Here is a 21424-nt window from a genome sequence, read left to right as displayed (position 1 = left end):
ATCTCCTGGCCACATGGTTTCCCCCACCTCTTCTGCACCTCAGTTCCACTGTTACATTTTTCAGTGGCTGCTCTTTCAGTTTCTGACCACACTGGATAAAGTATACTGTCCTTTCTTCTTCATCTTGTGCCCACTATACTGCAATGATTCCTTTCCTTTCCTTTCCTTTCCTTTCCTTTCCTTTCCTTTCCTTTCCTTTCTCCTTTCCTTTCTCCTTTCCTTTCTCCTTTCCTTTCTCCTTTCCTTTCTCCTTTCCTTTCCGCAACAAAGGCATGTTGAAACACAGCTACAAGCTTTTAATGAATGCCATTCCTTTGCTTCTCTGAATCTGAACTATCCTTGGTACAAATTTTTTATCAAACTTCAGTAGAACATCGGAAAGAAGGAACAACCTGTTCCATTGGCTTTGATTACCGTAGCCTCAGAACAGTCACTGGGAGTCAGGCAGCACATAAATGTAATAAATAATAATAATAAAAATTGGGGGGGGGGGGTAGAAAAAGTATTTGAGTTAGTGTCAGAGGAGAGAGCACAGGAAGTGGGTGTGAAGGCATCCATGTATGCAAACATCTGGTAAAGAAAATAATGGTGATTAGTGAGGAAAAGGCAGGACCTGGGAGACTTGCCTGTACAAGGGCTAGCCACTGAGGCTGGCCTTTGTTTGTGAATAGGAAAGATAACAAGTAGGGGAATGATCAATCCAAACTGAGCACCAACCTGGCTCAGTTGCCAAACCACTGCAATCTAGACTAGAATTCATTAAACTGGCATCAAGAACAGCTGGGAGCAGCATAGGAAACAAGCAGCTTAGACTGCAGTGGGAAATTGCCCCTCATCCAATCCTCTGGTCTAGTATTGCTAGCTTGTCTGGGGGGAAATCGCATCATTTTTCCCATCTAATTTCTCCTACATCCATTAATGGGAAATACCAGAGATTAAACTAAATTATCCCATAATTCTCGCTGATTTTTACACCAATTATGAAATTATACTTGTTATTTGCTACTATTCTGAGACATTTCTGAAGACCAGAAAACTACTTGTACTGTGGAAGCCAAAAAAAAAAAGTGGCTAGAAATGGCAGGAAATGTTTGTAACAGATCATAATATGTAAAAAAAAATTGCTGTTCTTATTCCAACCTACACTTTTGCTTAAATATTTCTATTCCTGAACCTTGCAGAAATTTCTGCTGAACTCATATAGGTTAATGAGTACTGATTCTTATTTCTCATGCAACAAAAATATAAGAACATGAAAACATTAAGTAATTAATCTCTAAGCATTCCAATTCTAGCAGATATATTTGTTCTCTGACTGCAGCTGGAATCTCCACTCTATTTTTTTTACCTTTGATCTCTTAACTAGTGACATACAAGGTTATTTTTGCTCTCTTATTAAACTTAAGAAAAAGATTACACAGTATGAGAAGAAATTCACTGAGGACACAAGAGAGCAATGGAAAATGGATGTATATGCCAAACACTTTGTTTTGTAATTTAAGGTAAACCTGTCTTAAATTGCCACAGGAAATACCGTATTTATCAGCATATAACACACAGGCATACAACATGCACCTTAATTTTAAGAAGGAAGTTTGAGTAAAAAAAACTTAAATTTAAAATAAATGACTTGGAAGCAAAATAAAGGGAGCTCTGAACTTTTTGTTTATTAATATTTATACTACTTATAAGGTAAATACGTAATATGAAAGAAAAAGCACCTTTTTTGTATGTTGTAGGCTGGCTGCGTGTAGCATTAGTGTTTGTTAGTTGTGTGTAGTGTGTGGTAATGGTAATCTGTTTTTTACCATACTGGTACTTATTCCCTCCCTTCCTGCTTACCTGTCTGCAGCAGGCAGGCAGGCAAGATCTCTGGTGGACCAGTAGGGGTTAAAAATCCCTGGTGGTCCGACTGGATTGGGGGGGGTACAGTAGTTTATTATTAGGGCATGCCTCCTCTGTTTGCAGTCTTTAGTAACATCACCTGCGCCAGCAGCCAGGAGAGCATTACTTTTTTGGCAGCCGCCGCAACCCAATGTTGCCGCTCCAGATGGCCGCGGGGGGAGGCACGGGGCCCACGATGCGCTGCACAATGCCCCCCTGGCCACCTGCCGAGAGCTGTGCCTGACCCCTCTCGGATCGCCCCAGGACCAGCGAGCGCGGACGATGCAGCCTCTCCTCCAGTTTCTGTGGCCTTGCCCACTCCTCCCTCCTTCCCCATGCCGTTGGGAGCACGGGAGAGTCTGGGGACCGTGTCAGAGCAAAGCGCAAAGAGCAGATCCGCAGGGCTCCTGCGGTTTGCTAAAACGGGGTGGGCAGGGAGCTGCGCGCCACCAATTCTCTGGGCCTGCGACTTTGCAAACCAGCTGCTGTCCCAAGCGCGCTCTGCCTGGAGAAGAAAGAGTTAAGCGCCAGTGTGTGTGTCTGTGTGGGTCTCACTGAGAGCAGAAGGGGGTGTGTGTATGTGTGTGTCTCACCAACAGCAGAGGAGACACGGGCTTTGAACAGGAAAGCCAGACGCTCCTGGGCAGAGCAGGGCACCTCCCACCACACTGAGCCTCTGGCTTTGCCTGGGCTGAGGGACTGTGCAGTCTGGAGAGGTGAGCGCTGTGTGCCGCATCATCCCGGTGAGGGGATCGGCGCTCCTCCGAAGGCTGCTCCTCCGAAGGCTGCACCATGCTGTTGGGAGCATAGGAGAGTCCAGGGACCCTAGTTCTCCAGCACTCAGTGTGTCAGAGCAAAGCGCAAAGAGCAGATCCATAGGGTCAGAGGCTCGATGCAGCGGGAGGTGCCCCGCTCTGCCCAGGAGCTCCTTGCTTTCATGTTCAAAGCCCGTGTCTCCTCTGCCCTCTGCGAGTCTCTCAAAATCACTGACTGATAGGGAAGGAATAAAAACCACATAAACGCGTGCGCACGCACACACCCCTCTGCTCTTGGTGAGACTGAGACACACACACACACACACACACACACAGAGGTACTTAACTTTTCCTCCTCCAGGCACAGCGCGCTTGGGACAGCAGCTGGTTTGCAAAGTCGCAGGCCCGGGGAAGTGGTGGCGCACGGCTCCTAGCCCACCCCATTTTAGCAAACTGAGGAGCCCTGCAGATCTGCTTTTTGCACTTTGCTCTGACACGGTCCCCGGACTCTCCCATGCTCCCAACGGTGTGGTTGAGCCCTCGGAGAAGGGGGCCACCCCTCTGCACCAAAGTTTCTCCTGACAGGAAGGAGGGAGGAGTGGGTGAGGCCCCGGGGAGCTGGAGGAGAGACTGCGTCTTCTGTGCTTGCTGGTCCTGGGGCGATCGGAGAGGGGTCGGGCGCAGCTCTCGGCGGGTTGCCAGGGGGGCGTTGCACAGCGCGCTGCGGGCTCTGCACCTCCCCTTGCAGCCATCTGGAGCAGCAGTGCTGGGTTGCAGTGGCTGCCAAAAAAGAAATGCTCTCCCTGCTGTCAGCGTTTTGCTTTCCCAGCCCTGCCGCTTGAGGTGAGAAGCCTCAGGGCATATTGGCATATAACATGCAGCTAGGATTTCAGCCCCAAATTTTAGGGAAAAAAGTGTGTGTTATACGCTGATAAATACGGTATATAGGTTGTAAACTAATCAAAAATTGATTAGTTTAAGAATCTATTGTTAGATTGCGCCAAATGAAACCTTTTAGGAACCACATACTGTAAACCTTAGAGAAAGAGCTGAGAGAACATTTACCATCTTCTCAGTTTCTCCTCCTCTTAGTACTATTAGGTAGAACTTTTGTCTCTTTGTGTACACCGCCCAGAGTAGCTTTGTGAGATGGGCGGCTATATAAATGTGATGTATAAATATAAATAAATAAATAAATAACAAGAATACCCTCTTAGGCTTCTTAAATTTTGCTTATCACTGCTAATAGGTTCTTTATTATATATCTATGCTCTCACCCTTGTTATGATGTAAATTTTGACTATGTTCACACAACATGCTTAACCTAGAGCATGCATTCATAGAGCATGCTAATTGATTAATTTAACTTTTCTTCAACCTCTTCAATCTTTCTTGTATAGCTTAGTGTGTTTTGATATTGTTGCTTTCATTCTGTATTAAGTTATAACTGCACTTAAAGAACAAGCTGTACCTCAATGCAACTGTTCAGATGATTGAAGATGTTGGCTTTAAGAATAATTTCTTCTCCTCGGACAGCAGAGTAGGGGAGAGTAATTTCCACAAAGAATGGCTGAAAAGCTGTCAGGGAGGCAGGCCTTGAGATGCCAAACCCAGCATCATTTTCAACACAGAATGCGTTGGCTATCCATTCAGTGATGGTATCAGGCACAGTGTATAAGAGATTAGTTTTCCCAGTAGTACTGAAATATAAAAGGAGAAAACTGTAGAAATATTCTGGAGTTATTTGCTGTTCAAGTTTCTTAGTACTATCTCTGTAACCTTGCACAGTGCAGTCCCCCAATGAAACGCTTGGAGTGCCTCATTTTCACCCAGAGAAGGCATCTTAGGTGTGGAAACAAACAGCTCTGAGATTGGAGAGAATCTGTGGGGTGGATTCTGAGGAAACTGAGATAGAGACAGGGACAAATTCTGAGGGAAGTGACTGAAAGAGACTCAAAAAAAACACTGAATAATCTCTCAGGAAGAGGGAGAAAAATAGTTAAGAGAGAGCAGAATTTCTGCTTCCCTCCATGCAACACATGGCAACAGTGGAACTCTATAGCCACCTCCAAGCTCAGTTGTACACCCAAGGACAGGTGAGTATCCAAATTATTATTGGACACTATCCTTCCCCATTCCCTCACCCAAGTTCTTATTTAGAGACTTAAGATTGTTTATTAAATGAGGGCCAGTAAATTCAAACTGAATCCATGTAAGAAAGATATTGTAGATAGGTGGTGCTCACTCAGGTCCAAGGAACTAGGAACAGGAGCTATACTGGATAAAGTAAAATTCCCTCCAAAGGAATGGTACTTAGTGTGGTGGCTTTCTTTGACTCCAGTCTGTCACTAAAGGCAAAGGTGGCCTACATCCAGTATGCCAGCTATGGCCATACATGGCTTAGGTTTACTGCAATGAATGCTATAGGAGGCTACCTATGAATATTATCTAAAACACAGTTTTCCAATTGCTTAAAGGGGGCAGTAAGTGGGACCACTTTTAAAACTAGTTCTGAAACCACTGTGTTGGTTGCCTATACACTACTGGTCCAATTTAAGTTGATGACATTGGACTTGGATAATTAAAAACTCTCATTCTGACTATTTTGTTTTTCTTTTAAAAACAAACAAACAAACTGATGAAAACCATCAAAATGAAACCAACAATACTTAAAAAAACAAACATTAAAGTGCTGTTGGTTTTATTTTGATGGTTTACAGTTTTTATTATTTTTTTCAACTACTATCTTTTTCTCTAGGAGGAAAAGCGTCATAGAAAAAAAATCTATTATTTGAATGTTTCTTTTGCTTCGTCTCTTTTCCCCTTTCTGTCAAACAAATTATTGGGTTTTATATATTAAGCTGTCTTTATTAAGAAGGCTTTAACCTTCTTAGGAAACTGTTAGACTGGAGGCCCTGTGCATTACTTGTGAATGAGTCCTGCAGATCCCCCCTCAAATATATCACAGCTGTGTGAACCAAGGCCCAATAATTTCTACCTCAAGGACCCTGGGATTGAATCAGCCCCACTGTATTATATAGCCCCATATATAACTATCCCCTGCATAGATTTGTCCTATAAGCTATTGCTGCCACCGCCACCAGCTTCTTAGTTTATTGCAGAGTATTTTTCAAACCTAGTTACTTGTGGGGTAAGGTTTTTAACAAATTGTTCAAATGTCTAAAAATAAAACTAGAAAATAAAGGTCAATAGTTCTCTTTCTTCCTTTTGAGAGAGAAGGACTATAGAAAGACTCACTCGATTGTAACCATATCCCATATCCAGGTTTCAGGAAAATTTGTTCTCACTGTCTCGATCACTCTGTTGGCAAAGGCATCAGAACTAAAAGCCTTTTCAACTGGAAAACAAAAGCAATACAGAGACTTGAAATTAGCCATAAGAATAGAAATTATAGTGGAAATGGTTAGGATTTATTCAAGAACACTGCTGAAATAAGCATAGTATATCTAGGGTTTACAGAACATGAATGCTTAAACGCTATGGAAACCCTTGTATTAGCTTTTCCAGATCTGGGATTTGCCTTTAAATGTAATATCCAGCAACAGATGACCACTTAAATTGATTTAACGAAAGGAGAAATTCTAGGATTAACTGCTTAAAAGATGCCAAATTGGATTGGAGCCATGGTCTAGATGTGGAGAACTTTAGCAGTTCAGCCCCAGCCTAATGCTATTTGGACTTGGCCCTTCACATCTGCTATCTGTCAAAGGAGAAAACTCTCTTTCCTGTCTTCTCCCTCAATATGGTCCTCATCACATTTTACTCTAACACAATAATTAGATGGCCTGGTGGGAAGATCCAACTTAGGTCTTCTGGAACAATATAAAGCACAGATACAGAGAGATCTGAAGTGCAGCCTAGTTAGGTGGAAGAGGTGAACCAGGCACATAGTAATCACAGCCCAAACACCTTCATAAAAAGAAAAGCTTTTTATCAGGATATTAAAGAAGTTATTATCCCAACTGCAACAACATTTCAGGATTTGTAATCTGTTTCTTAAATTATTTCTGTAATTTTTGTTTACTGAATTCTTGTGATAAGTTGCAATCTTTGCAAAACTATACAGAATTTAAATCCATGCTATTTGCTGGATTAATATAATAGCTTTTTGAAAAGGGCAAACTTGGTGTCTGATCTACCTAATGGAGATGATCAAAAGGCCTACCTCATTTCAAGGATAAACAGACTGGCGGCTTCACTTTATAGTGAAAAAAGATCAACATGGGCAGGCTAGAGCAAGAAATCCATCACCACTTCATTGTAAAAATTCCACTTAAGCCTTCTTTTAACACTTACCACGTGGATCATGATCATCGGTGGAGATTTTCTTGCACTCAAAGTCACTTACACATACAACAGGTTTCTGTAGGCTGGAACCGGTGAAAACCTTGATACCCATATTCTTAAAATGGAGAGATAAATGCTACTTAGTCAGTTCCTGCATTAATCACCAAAACATACCACACTTCTCAAAAATGGATTTTCCCTATCATAATATAATCTAATATCCAGCAAAGCTTCTTCCAGTGAAATAATTTAGTAGGGCTGAACAGATATTATCCTTTTTTCATACTACATGCTGTATACATTATTGCTCAGAGCAGCAAACATATAGTAGCAGCCTTCTGGAATTTTCCATTAATTAACTGGGCCTACATGAATCTTCTGGTAGGAATCTTTTTAGGAGGGTGGGACAGCTTTCACTTTTTCCTTGTGAAAGCTATTTCTCATATTACATACTGCTCAGGTAATTGTGGGACTGATGTCCTTGCACTATCAGCCTCATATTTAATCAGAGCAACACATTCCTCCTTAAGTCTTTAACAGAACGTAGAACTTCTTCTGCTTAGCTGTGATTCATTGGCCGATGACAAGGAAATGACCAAAAATTGGAAAGCAAATTGGTTGTGGTTTTCTAGGTTTTCAGCAAACTGCTGGCGATAAACAGGTTGTCACTAAACAGACACAGAAAACATTTATTCCAAATCTAACAAAAGGGTGTTTTTTTCTCTCTTTCTCTCATACCTACCTGAAAAATATCATGGACGTTTCCATCATTGGTAACATTTACAGGCATATAGTACAAGCCGTTATAAAAGGTGTTATGCATCTCAATACATGGCTCTTTAGGACCATCATCAAGGTTCAGCCCATTATGATAATAACCAAAGAGGTCTAGGTAAGGCATCCGGTTGTATACCTGGTGGGAAAGAAGGGGTGCATTTAACTGGAAACAATGACTTGGAAAAACATACAGCACAAGCAAAGATCAACACAGAGATTATTGCGTTAAGGGAAGTAGGAAAATGCTGACGATGCCTAAATGAAGTGTTTTAGTGATGATTTAGAACTGAGACAAAGTATCAGAAAAAAGTTTTTATAAATTTTAGGAAAATTTCCTAATATGGAGTATACTGGTTGCTCTCGAAGAGAGGCGTGTATTTCTCTGACTGGGAATGGAGAATTTTAGGCTTATCTGTAGATTCCCCCTACTTTTATTTGCATGGCTCTTTTATTTTAAGAACACGCCTGAAACAATCTATAACACGGTAAAGAATATTATTTCATTATGCTGAGCATTCATATTATTACTTAAATCTATAAGAAGACAACTCAATGACATAATGCAAAGCAACGTAAAAGTTGATTCCAGTATGGGAAGAAATTTTTAAAAAAAAGATAATATAGGTATATGATAAAAACTAAATAAAACTTGAGGAGCTCAGACTGAAAAAATTAGGAATTACTTAGAACTGTAAAGATGATGCATATCAAGGACCTGTAACTTGCAACATTCTTCAAAGTTCCCTTATGTACTTTCTCATCATCCATAATCTTATGTACATCACATTAGGAAAGTACATTCCACTGAGTTTCTCACTTCAGCAGTCTATATGATATAATAAACTATCTTGAGCCCATATCCAACCTTTCCTGATCAGCCTCCAGTCTTCATTTTGGAGCACACAATGGTAGAGAAATACTCCCAGTTCCCTCAGAGATCGTTCTACTGAAGGCAGTTTTTGACTCAAAAGAGAAAGATTAAAGCTTACATTCTCAGGAGACAAATCTATTCTCGGACTCAGCAGCAGGACACTCTTGTCCACAGCCCGCACAGCACAGAAGGAAGTGGCCTCAGCACTAAGATGAAGGGTGATCTCAGAAGCTGGTAGTGCTTGCTTTTCTGAGAACTGCAGGCTCACCTAGGATCAGAAGGACACATTCCTCAAGATACAATCCCAAACTCAGGTATACTAGCTTGAGAGGACTGAAAGTTAGTTACCAGCTGTGTGCTATTTTCCTTCTGTCTCAATTCAGGAAATGGCAACTGTTATGAAATAAATATAACACCTGCACAGTACTAACATTTCCATAGGTTAGTATATCCAACACCTGGATTCTGAGCCAGCAGCAGGAGGAGGAAGATGGTACAGGTCAGCTGGGGGCAGCAGGGGGTGGCAGGGGTAGGCAGCAGCAGAGCGGTGAAAACGGCAGAGATGGGGGGGAGATAGGCAGATGGGGGGAACTGAACCAGCGGCAAGCATGGCAGAGCAGTGGAGCCTCATCTGCTGAAGGGAGCTCGCTGGGCCCGGCTGGGGAGGCAGCAGTGGGATGGAGCTGGCAGTTTGCACAGGGTAGAAGAAGCATGAGATCCTTGCCTAATAACCGCAACCGGGACTACTGGAACTGCCATTGCTTATAGGGAACTCTAATGGGACATTCTCTCCTAAGTTGAGTTCTGCTCTCAGCTCTTCCAAAATCCTTTTTGACCTCTCAATATTTTTCTAGGCCTCTCCCTCTTCCCAACTTCTTCCCCTAAACTTTCCTGCTTGTCTTTCCTTGTGGTTTTCTCCATCCACTGCCCTCTTCTATTGTATGCCTCAGTACTTTCTTCCCTAGGCCGTTATGCCTCTCCTCCTACTGTGTGACACTACAGCAGCTCAGCTATTTGCTGCCAGCAACTTTGTAAAACTTGTAAGAATTCTGCTGACAATGTAGAATAAAAGGAATAGTATTTATGGATGATTTCCCCTTCAGCATTTTAAAAGTTGAGACTATATGCCCATATCTTCTTGATCACTATTGTTTATTTAAGTTTCAAGAAATAATTAGTATTCTGTGTGTGTTCCTCACTATTGGGAAACAACCCTTGGGTCAGCTTTGCAGTACCCCAAGTACCCCAAATATTTCATTAAAACTGAAATGGTCAAAATCTTACAAAATCTTTATTCTCATATGAGTTCTCATTAAATCTGCTTAAAAAAAAACATGTTTATATTTTGACATCCACTACATTACATAAAATCATGCAGTGGTGCCTGCTGTTTGAAAGGCTACTGATCCCTGCTAATCAGAGAGAGATGAACAAAAATTTCTCACCTTGTTTCTGAAGCACTTTTCAACTTCCAGAGAAATACTGTCAGCAATAATGTCACCATAAGGTTGCACAGAATAAACGAGCAGCCTTGTTCTTGGGGCTAGATTCTGAGTGATGTTCAGTGAAACAGAGAACGTACTATATTGTCCAGCTGTGAAAAAGAACATTAAATTATCATGAGGCTACATCAAGAGAAGCTAAAATTACTAGCAAAGCAGTTCTACTGCCCTATTTCTGTAAAACAGAACCAAGATAACTGAAAATGGGTTTCTCTTTCATAAATCTTTATTATTCCACAGCAAAATTTTCTCATGTTGAGAAATGCTGCCTTCCATGTCATAGATATGTTGTAAGATGCTTCATCCATTGATGAGCATTTTAAATTTTCCCCTGAAATTGCATTTTAAAAATAACCAAGCTGCATGATGATCTGATATGATGCTTACCTTGACTTGTGTCATGAATGTGAAAGAAAAAAAGGTCATATTACAAGTCAATCTAAAGGCCTGGTGCTTTTCGTGCCCTCCAAAACAATGGTAATTCAAAATCCATAAATGCCTCAAATCTTTATTAGGAATAATGAAAACGGTAGAAAAGAGTGCACAAATTTTAAGAATTCTTTTTTATGTAAGGTGGTATTTAACCATCTGTACATTTGTTTCTCTACTTTCTAATAGCAAAATTGGATTACTTACCCCTAATACTGACTTCTTGTTTACCACCATCAACTATTTTGCCCTTGGTCACTAGCTGTGTATAAAAATAAATAGAAAAATGAGATTGCTAAAAATTAAATGATTTGTTTGTTGCTTAAAATGCTCCATATGCATTATCTGATTCTAGATGAGATGTGCATTCATAATAATAAAGTCATTATGATTATTGGATATATTTAGATGCAGAATGTGAGCCAGAGATGCATTTATCCCCAATTAGAGATCTTGCAACTGAGGATTCTTCTAGGAATTATCAAAGATTCTGCTTCACATCTATTCATATCTTTCTTACAGTACTTCATCCATATCCATATTCCTTCCACAACAGGCCCCATTTCTAATGATTGTGTCTTTAATGCACTAGTTGTGTTATACAACTTGCAGATGCTTCAGGGCAATGAAGATCTTATTTTTGCTCTTTTAACTAAGCTCAGTTCTGTTTCTTACTATAATTTCCTTTTGGTTGCCATTCCACCTGGCAGGGAATAAAGAATATTTGTATCTAGCTTCTCAGGCTGATAACAGGCATCCAATGCCTTCTCTTGATTGAGATCATTGGTTAACCGATAGAGATAATACAGTACTTGATGATATGGGAACTTCAGCATTCTTATCTTGTCCTGTTTATTTTATCCCTGGGTCAAAATGCAGCATAATTTTGCTTGCTAAATAAATAAATAAATCTATTCAGGGACACTATCCCAACTCCCAACCTTTACTGGAGGGCTATCTGTTTTTGTTAGCGAACAGGCAATTTGTTCCTTTATTCAATCTTCAATTAAGGATTAAAAGGCAGTAAAGAAACAATTGCTTTCTTGTACTTACAATAGCATAGAAGTTAACGCTAGTGGTCTGGATATCTTTATATTGTTCTTTATTCAGAATATAATGAACAGTGACTGATTTTTGCTTGCCACATGGCAATTCCTCCAAAACCGGTTCTATCTTCACAAAACTACCACTTCGGGAGAAAAAGCGCTGAATGTAGTAAACTACTTCTGGCTGGTAAGCATCCAGCCAGCCATAGTCAGTGCATTGATCCGATTGATAGAAAGCCTGGAAGGTTGAAAAGAAAGCAAAATATATCATTTGCATATTTAAACTATCTAACTGGATATTTAGGGGAAAAATACGTTCTCTTGTCATGGTTCTCAATCCCCCTGATTTTCTAGAGATATGGTTGCAATTTAATTTGTGTGGAGAAACAACAATGAAGCAGCAGTGAGCACATAGGCCTGAATAGCTTAGCTCTCAAGAAAGAGCAATTCCTCAATGGGTGCTCCTCCCCCCACACCCCAATTTTCAACGGTGTCTGCCACACCAACTTTTTTGTTTTCTGATAATTCCCAACACAATGTATTATCAACAAGAATGCATACAAAGTAGTACAGAAAAGCTACTGTCTGGAAGTGGTTAATGACTTACTCTCAATTTATAGCGAGGCTCAAAGAGGTTGGAAGTTTCAATGGAAAATTGAGCAGTACCATTTATGTCTGTGGTGTAGTTAGCCACAGTCTCCCCATTGAATTCTAAAAAGATAAGACCATTGGCGAGTGGTTTGTGATCCTCATCTCTCAGCCTGATCTGCAGGAGAGAGAAGCAAAAAATAACACTAAAATATTCAAGAAACATTCTGAGATACTGCATAATACAAGGCTGGGAATATTTTTGAACCAGAAGTACATTTAGAACTTTGAAACCCTATTATAAAAGCTCTCACAAAATGGCTGCAACCCGTTTACCTAAATGGCTGCAGTGGTGTCTGCAATGAGTCTCAAAATACAGGTGATGATAATGGAAGAATTACCTATTCCTTGAACAATAATTCAGAGTGACTTCTGAGTCACTTAGCACACTGAACATTACCACCAGAGCATCAAAACTCTCTTCAGTCAACTGTTGACCTCTTCATTCTTTCACTGTTCACTCATCATCATTCCTATTTAATTCTCTGAATCACTTAAGTCTCTGATAAAGTATGGCTCCTCAAAACTACATTTGCATAGTTTAAATTTGGGAAAGGCCACCATGGAGATATCCAGACCCTGAACTATGTAGGGCTTTAAAGATGACAACCAGCACCTTGAAGCTACACAGCAGCCAATACAACTCCTGTAATAGGGGATTTACATAAGTGAGCCTTATGACAATCTTCCAAATAAAATTCTTTAACAATCTATAAAGCTATTGTTCCTACCTGTCCAGAGTAAGGGAGTCCACGTCTATAGTATGAATCTATGTTCTCAAACATGATGGTTTTCCTTGCTTGGTAGATAGAAATGTAGGTAGACCTTGAAATCTGGATGCCTATGAAAGAATCAAACATCAACACACATAAACACACACAAATTTGTACAAAAAGCACTTGAGTACCAACCTTCCAAAATGTCCAGAGTCACTGGGAGTTGGGTGGCATATAAATTTAATACATTATTATTAATCTCTTTTTAATCCTGAGAGAGCATTATCTTAGCTCAGTCTCCTAATCCTATTTGGTTAACCATATTAATAATGCGGTATTATTAATTTCGCTGTTCTATTATCTAAAATGATCAAAATAATATAAAATTACCTGTTCCATTTTCTGTGACAGTTCCCTCTACATGAAGTGACAGAAAGAAATAACGATTTTCACCTAAACCTGCGTAAAGACGGAAGACTTTGGTGCTAATTATCTTGGAAACGCAGCCATTTTTTCCCAGCTGAAAGGTAATTAGGAATTAAAAGAACAGATTTTAAACAGGGTAATGCCAAAGAATCATGAAGTAAATAATGCATGTGACACATTTCTGAATAATGCTAAACATATAAAAGTAAAAAACAGAGTGCCTAAATAATGACTTATTTTGAACCAAAATATTACCCCCTGTAGAATATTTATCTTCTACAATTGAAAAACTACACTCAGATATTTGTCATGGCATCTGTCCTCTAGAATTAAGTCCCCCTTGAGATTGGAACAGCTCCCATTCTGATAGCATTCAGGAAGGCCTTAAAGACGTGGCTGGTCTCCCAGATCTTGGAGTAGGGCGCATGCAACTATCCTTGACGTTTTTTGTTTTGGTGTTGATGTTTTATGTGTGTGTGTGTGTGTGTACTGTATATATATAAAATGTATTTTATTTTATATTATATATATATATATAAAAGATTTTTTATTGTTTTTATCACCTTTTCAGATGAGCGGCGTATAAATTTGATGAATAAATAAAATAAAAAATAAATAATATGTTACAGTATTTGAACTGCCATTGTGCTATTTTTCTTATTGTATTTTTTTTCTTTATGTTATTGTATCTATATTCTATTTTATATTGTGAACTGCCCAGAGTTGTTCTGGAGTTGCGCAGCACCAAAATAGAATATATAAATAAAAAATGCTTTAAAATCTGATTCTGCTGATTCTGCTTCACTTGTTCTTTGAAAGAATATGACAAATTCTCCTTTGCCTTGTCAATTACTTTCTGTTTAATGAAGTACATTAGAAACTGTTGCAAGTTGTTTTTAAGAAAGTACAGGTGAAGCCAGTCTTATTACTTTATTTCTTGACATTATTTATTCCCTGCTTTCATAATACTACCTTATACATTTTTATTCCAGAATAAATCCCACAGAATTCAATGTAATTTTATTTTAGAAAGCAAGTATAGAGTTGCAGTTAAACATACATAGGATATGTTCAGATATTTCTTTCAAATTTATCCAAACATACACTCCTAAGCTTTTGCCCTAATTTAGGATGAAAGACTTTATTCAATCTAAGACAAATTGTCCACTTAATTGCTGGGACTGTAGGCTCCACCCCCATCGCCACACCTGGGCAGCTCTGTGTGAGTTGCTTTTTGCCAACATATCTTATGGAAAACCATTTTTACTAAGGAACTGTATACTATTCCTAATATGATCTCAGTAACCACCTCCCCCAAAACCCTATGAATCTGAAGCAGATAAGTGATATTACTATAATTCAAAAGATAAAATAGACTTTTTCTTTTAAATGAGTCTAGATGTATCCTGATGAAATCTAAAAAGCAGCCAAGTTTATGTTTTCTTTTTCCACAATACACTCAACAGTAGTAAGAATAACAAAAGTTTTAGGAAATAAACATGTACCTGTGCACTAACAGTTTCACAAATCCTATTTGAATCTTGATTACATCTTGGATTGTAATAATGTTGTCTGCACACTCTGAGCTGGGCTACTCCCTGGACAGGTTGGCCATAGGTATACCTAACAGGAAAAGCATAACCCACAAAATCAGCTGAAAGTAGGGAAGGTTCAAAACTAATTCTAAGTTCATTTACAAAACTTGGTTTCTGCATGGAACAGGGTTGTTCTTCCATGCCAAGTGTCCATTCTCTGCCCATCCCATAGACAATCTTGGTCCATTACTTTGCCATCTTCACTGTTCAAAGTAAGATTCAGTAATATTATAACAAGTCTTTGTTCCAGCTTGCTGCAAGAAATTGAAACAGCCTCTCATTTACTTCTGCACTGTCCCGTCTACATACTATGGCAAGCTGTTTTTGTAAGATTTCTCCTAAACTACTTGCATGCCAATGCAAGGAAGGAAAACATGCTTCCAGGTCACTGAATATCTCCAGAAGGGTCCATAAATGTGTTGTAATTGCGCTCACTAGTACTCGTTCAATTGTTTAGCAATGTTGATCACTTTGATATCTTTTAATGCAAGCATTTGTCTATAACCTTTAGTTAGCTATGGTGGGGTTTTTCAGTTCTTTGACAGGTTTGTTTTGAGTGGATGGTAAATTTTAAGGCGATTTTTAAGGCTTCCCCTGCAAGAGAAGCAATTTCTTAAAGTTTGCTTCACTATCCCAGTTTTATAATGTCTTTGAGGCAAACATTTTACTCTCCAAAATACAATTTAAACCTTGAAATTTAAAACTTACTTAGCACAAATGCTTAATTCGAATTCCTCATCAAAAGGAGAGAGCTTCTCTGGTGCTTGGATGGTCGCCTCATATCTTGGCAATACTGGAAATATATAATAAATGCAGTTAAGTCTAGCATGCTCAAAGAAACAGATTGGATGCATAATAGAAAAGATGGTATATTTGATAATTGCCTCCAATGTGATAAAGAGGATCTGTTAGGAGAAGCATTATTGAGGGCTGGAACTCTTACTGAAGCTTAAGCTTAAGTCTTTAACAAGAAAAGCAAAGTAATGTTCTATTTTACTTATAACATTTGCATCCTGGATTTTCATTGCTTAAAACTTTCCTAAAGCTGAAAATGTATTTATTTTGTCCAGGATTATTATACAATAATCCAAAATTAGCCCACACTGCCCAGATTTAACTGAAATTAAGTTTTAGCAGGAATTCTTTCATTTTTTCCCTCCAGAGGAGGACAATATAAAATAAATAGCTGCCCTTCTTCTATTTGATGTCAAACTGTTGGCCCAGCTTCCCTATCGGACTCAACTATATTAAATTAGAAAGAGTACAAACTATTTTTTAATGAAAGTTATTTCAAATAGTAGGATGCATTCCTAATGCTGCCCTGTGACTGGAAGCAAGGCTGCTAGGAGTTGAAGCAAGGGCACCTTTTTTAAATAGTACCCAAAAGCTCCACCCTCAAGGCTTGATGTCACTTATTTGCTAGATAAACACCATTCCCCCTGGAAAAGCAAACTGGAGCCAAACTTCAGCATTTGTGATTTACATCAGAGGTGCTGCTGACTTGGCAACAAAAACAAACCATTACAGTTCTTAAACAAAGGACCCTAGATGCAGAATTGCAAAATAGATGCAGTAAAATAGCAACCTGAATACAAGTGGGACCTATGATCCATTTTAAATTGGCCCTGTAGCCTGAACTGCTACAGTTAAAACATTTTGTTGGGCTTTCACATTACTGCTGTTTGATCCTTTGCCACCAGCTGTATTGGAATGTAGGGTCCAGAAAACCCCTTCCATAGAAAGAATGTGCCCCTGCCTGCCTGGGAAAATTGAATCACTGACCCACATTTTAGAGATACTTTTAGCAAGCTATTAATATCTCTCATTAGGACATTCTCTGGTCAACCAGATGAATTTTTTATGAAGCCTTTCTGGTCTAAGTTTGTGTTTGTAATTTGTAGAACACATGCCTTGCTAAACTAAATTAATTTGAAATTGATTAGTAGTTATATTAAGTGGGGCATTAGGTATCATTTTTTCTTATTTTATTTTGATATGTTTGGTGGATCTGTGAATAAAAAACACCAAAATTACATTTAAAAACTCAAATTATATTATTGATTTTGGGTTCATTGTTCTTGCTATACTTAAGATGTGCATGGCTATTCCGCTGTCAGCTGGCTGAAAAATAACAGTACAGTTTCACACACACTATATATATGTGTGTGTCTGTGTATGTATACATGCATATATTCAGAACAATTCTTCACTTTTGATACATGGGCAGTTAATGATACAGCAGTTTTTCTAGTGGTCAATGACTTTCTCTTATCATCACCAATAAGCCTTATTCAAAAAATATGTAACTGCATAGCAGAGAGGTACATAGTTATTCTTTATACTTTTTAAAAATAGTGTTTGCAAGAGTCCTGAATGCACAGCTGTATATACACAGGAGCTCCATGTGACTGGGAGCCCTTCTTTATCAGGAGCCCCAATCAGATGGGGAAAAAAAGAAACCCACACGTGTGATCTATCTTGTACAGATTCATGGGACATCTAAGTCCAGCTATGTCTTAGCTCACATACCATCAGGTAAAATGTATTACAGGCTCAGGTTCATTTTAATTTATGTGATCTTGTTCAGTTTTTGTAACCATAGATTTATAGGTTTATTCAGTCACCAAGTAGTCACAAATTTTATTAGGAGTCATAGTGACAATAATAGATTTAAGGAGAATTATTTCTCATTGGGCCCAAATCAATTCTAAAATCAATTCAGAGTTTATAAAATTTCTAATACAGGTTAATTTCACAGAAATACTCACCATACTCTTCTAAACTGAACCAGTGATAGGTGTATCTGTTTGGAGCATGTTCAACAATGATCTGATAGGATCCTAGGTTTGCATCTTGAACTGTTAGGAACTCAAGCTGGAGAATGCCAAAAGCAGCACTTTGATTTAGCCACTGAGCAATCCGATTTCCCTTGGGATCCTGAAACAAAGCAAGGAATATGTCCGTTTTTAGACCCACTCCTACTGGATTTACTTAATGAATAAGGGTTTTACTTGTGAAATAAACTTAATCACATGTATTTATTGCCAACTCATTCAAGTTGACAATTCATAAGTATCTTTTTTACCAAAAGAAAGTTGTAATTTTCCAGAATACGGTCCATAAAAATGTTGCTGATATGGCTACTGATCAATAATGTGTTAAATTTATTTAGCATGAATATAGAGATCCAATATCATTACAGATGTGATAGAAGCATCTCCTGCAGAAAATTCCTTCCTCCATTTCCCTCTGCCACAATGAGAGGGTCATCACCTGTCTGCCTAAGGATTTGTCCAGGGTACAGCCTCAGTGAGGAACCCTTTGTTGATCAGGTGAGAAACAACAGGAATTCCATTCTTATTAAGCTCGAGTGCCTGCTTTTCTTAACCTTCCATTCTCCTTGACAATGGATTCCTTGACTTGGCTGCCTTGTTACAAAAGTGCATTTTTTGTTTCACTATAGAAAAACGTTTGCCCCCTGTTTAACATCTATCCAAAATTTGCCCACCAATCAGAGCCCAAGGACTTCCCACCTCTCAATCCCAAAGTGTGTAAGAATATCTGCCATTCAGGGTCCCTCTTTCTTGGAAAGCAGGCACCCAATGATCATTGCAGTAAACATGGTTCTTCTCCTCAGCATTGTGCTTCTGCCTTTGGCAAAAATTCCACAACACAGACCTATATGAGCGATATAGAATGGCTATGTTTGGATATAGAGTATGGATATGAACAATTATAGCTTGGTCGTTAATGGAAAAAATATGTTCTTAGGTCACCATGTATAATGATACCTCAGATTATATTTAAACTTTAAGGTGTAAATGCTACCCTGGAAATGCTTTTGTTCTGAAAGGTGCCCAACAACAACAACAACAACAAACAAAGTAATAGAAAATTAAAAAGCTAAAGTGCTCTGGGACTTTAGAATTCAAATAGACAAGTGGTACAATCCCAAAACATCTGAAGCACCAGTTGAAGACCATCGGCACTGACAAAATCACCATCAGTCAATTGCAAAAGACAGCTTTACTTGGAACAGCTTACATCCTGCGACTATACCTTTAACACCATCCAACAACAACATCTGCCTATCCCAGGTCCTTGGAAAGGACTCAATAGGTAGATAAAAATGCCAAATCCAGTCTAAACATCTGGCTGTCTGTGTGACCAGCAACAATAATTTGATCACAAATACATAGATAACTTCAGTTAGTTCAGATATAGGAACTCAGGGTTCCTCACAGAGGCTGTACCCTGGACAAATCCTTAGGCAGTTAGTTCAGATATAGGAAAGGGCCACAATAGTGCTGACATATTTCTTGTCCCAATTAGATTTAGGGTTCATCCACACAGCCACTTTGCTATGTTTTATCTCAGAGTCAGGAGGAAACCACATGGACATCAATCATGCTGCTTTTACAGCATGCCCTTACAACACATCTAGAAGAGGGCCATGTTGCACTGCTGTGTAGCTCCTCTGTATGACACAGTGAGGTCAGTGATTGGATGTTTTCCCTGGCTGAAATTCTAATGTCACCAACCTTGGGAGAAACTTCCACCAACCACTGTATAGAATGTGTGCCAGGTGGTGCTTGCAAAGCCCCGATACAGTAGTCTGCTCCATCATTTTTATGTTTTTTCCCCCAAAGGACTGTCAAGCTATCTACCTGTCAAGCTATCTATGACCACTAGGTGGCCACAAAGAGTTTGTGTCTCTTAACCACAATGTAGTGGTCACCTGGATTTGTGCAGCCCAGATATACAGGTTCTTGGAAACAGAATTCAAGAAAGGGGCTTTGGTATATATGAGTTATTTTCACCCGTGAGGTGTTCTTTATACATCCACCCAGTTTTTCAGAATGATTGAGCTCTCAACTAGTCAACTTATCGGCCATTAGGAGGCAGCAAACAGCATGTCTGTCTCTCAGGCTCCCATCTAGTGGCCATCCAGATTCAGATTGCTGAGATACAGCCACTGGGAAAGTATTGTTGAAGAGTTACTGTTGGAGAAATCAGTTTACTGATTCTTGTGCTAAATCATAACATACATTCAACTTCAATCCTCAAAGGTTAGGAGTGGGGAAAAGTTGATTATATGTTAAAGCCATCAATGCTGTTTCTTTGGACTGGCATCAGCTTGCCTCAACAGTGGGTTGCATATGAGATGGAAGCTGTTGCCTGTCCTCAGCAAATGGCAGAAGTGGGGCATCTTTGTGCCACAGTAAGCAGGCTGTGTTGAAGAGCCCTTAAATTAGTGCTGAGACAGCAAAATAGATGGCCCAGCTTCTTTATGGCCAGAGATTCCTTGCCATTTGTTAAGAGACTGGCAAAACATTTCACATGGATATTGGCATTACAATTATCCACAACCTGAAGAAAGCTTCAGCTATATACTTGGTTATATCTCTCAACTCCCTGCTGTTCCTTCCTTATACAGTTTTGCAGTTTCAAGTTTCATATTGATGTTCTTATAAATATAAGCATTAGGTTGTCCAAATGCTTCAAAGAACCCTAGACTATCTAGATAAGAGAAACTTCACTGTGTGCAAACTGTAACCCAAACAGTTTTTTTTCTAACCATTCAGTCGCATCTGATTCTCAGAGACTGCTTGGACAAGTCACTGCAGTTTTCTTGGCAAGGTTCTTTCAGAAGTGGTTTGCCATTGCCTCCTTCCTAGGGCTAAGAGAATGTGACTGGCCCAAGGTCACCCAGCTGGCTTTGTGCCTAAGGCGGGACTAGGACTCATGGTCTCCCAGTTTCTAGCCTGATGCCTTAATCCCTATACCAAACTGGCTTTCAACCATAAGAGGATATAAAATGCAAAAAATGTGTTATCACAATAACCTAAAACACACCCAAACTGATTACAACTATGATGGACGTTTCCATGCTTCAATCTCTCATGAATACTTATTTGTTGAGGTTGGTACTTGAGATACTTTGTGTGCCCCTAAAGAAATGTATTTCTTTATTTGTAGGCAAGTCTTCCTGATTTATAAATTTATAAAGCACCAGCTCACCAACAAATATGTCTTCAAAAGAAAGGAGATTTTCCATTTCCAAAGCCCGAGTGAGCTGGTAATGAGATTGAGCCAGTATTGCTATAACATAATTATACCAAGAAGCAATTTACTATTTAGAGTTAACATTTCCTCTTCAATATTGCAACCCATAAGTTATTGTTCTGTATTCAGAAGAACAGGACAAATAAGCTGAAACCAAACTATTTCTGCAATTCAGAAAAAAAGTTTAAGCCATGCAGTCCTCCTCTTACCTGGATGTAAATTGATGGATACTGGAATGCAAAAAAAGAAAAAGCAAGAAAGAACATTGTTAGATACATAAGCCATTTTTTGGGCATTTTGTGTTACTCATTATTTATATTGATATTTTTAAATCATCTTGCCACCTAGAGTTGCTTTGTGAGACAGGTGGCTATAAATAAGTAAATAAATAAATATATAAG

The 21424-nt window shown here is 39.1% G+C and overlaps 1 protein-coding gene across 7 annotated transcripts in view; it reads right to left on the bottom strand.

Moving 5' to 3' along the window:
• Positions 1-21424, bottom strand: part of LOC103050633 (ovostatin-like) — a 74388-nt gene that overhangs the window by 48820 nt on the left and 4144 nt on the right. For 6 of the 7 annotated variants that reach the window (XM_088137558.1, XM_088137557.1, XM_088137559.1 and 3 more), the window contains exons 5-19: positions 21233-21253; positions 17726-17894; positions 15666-15750; positions 14868-14985; positions 13327-13456; positions 12952-13061; positions 12180-12338; positions 11580-11810; positions 10734-10788; positions 10041-10189; positions 8714-8863; positions 7690-7860; positions 6957-7062; positions 5898-5997; positions 4111-4339 (exon numbers count right to left, since the gene is read on the bottom strand). In XM_088137558.1, coding sequence (XP_087993684.1) covers positions 4111-4339; positions 5898-5997; positions 6957-7062; positions 7690-7860; positions 8714-8863; positions 10041-10189; positions 10734-10788; positions 11580-11810; positions 12180-12338; positions 12952-13061; positions 13327-13456; positions 14868-14985; positions 15666-15750; positions 17726-17894; positions 21233-21253 — 1983 coding nt within the window. Of the gene's footprint in view, positions 1-4110; positions 4340-5897; positions 5998-6956; positions 7063-7689; positions 7861-8713; positions 8864-10040; positions 10190-10733; positions 10789-11579; positions 11811-12179; positions 12339-12951; positions 13062-13326; positions 13457-14867; positions 14986-15665; positions 15751-15841; positions 16280-17725; positions 17895-21232; positions 21254-21424 lie in introns of those variants that run through there. The other variant, XM_088137560.1, reaches the window with a different exon arrangement.

Source organism: Python bivittatus, unplaced genomic scaffold (assembly GCF_059951505.1).
Source record: "Python bivittatus isolate LINGU-HERP-01145 unplaced genomic scaffold, Pbiv_v1 ctg000220_np1212, whole genome shotgun sequence".
Taxonomy (NCBI): domain Eukaryota; kingdom Metazoa; phylum Chordata; class Lepidosauria; order Squamata; family Pythonidae; genus Python; species Python bivittatus.
This window is presented reverse-complemented; position numbering and strand designations above follow the sequence as displayed.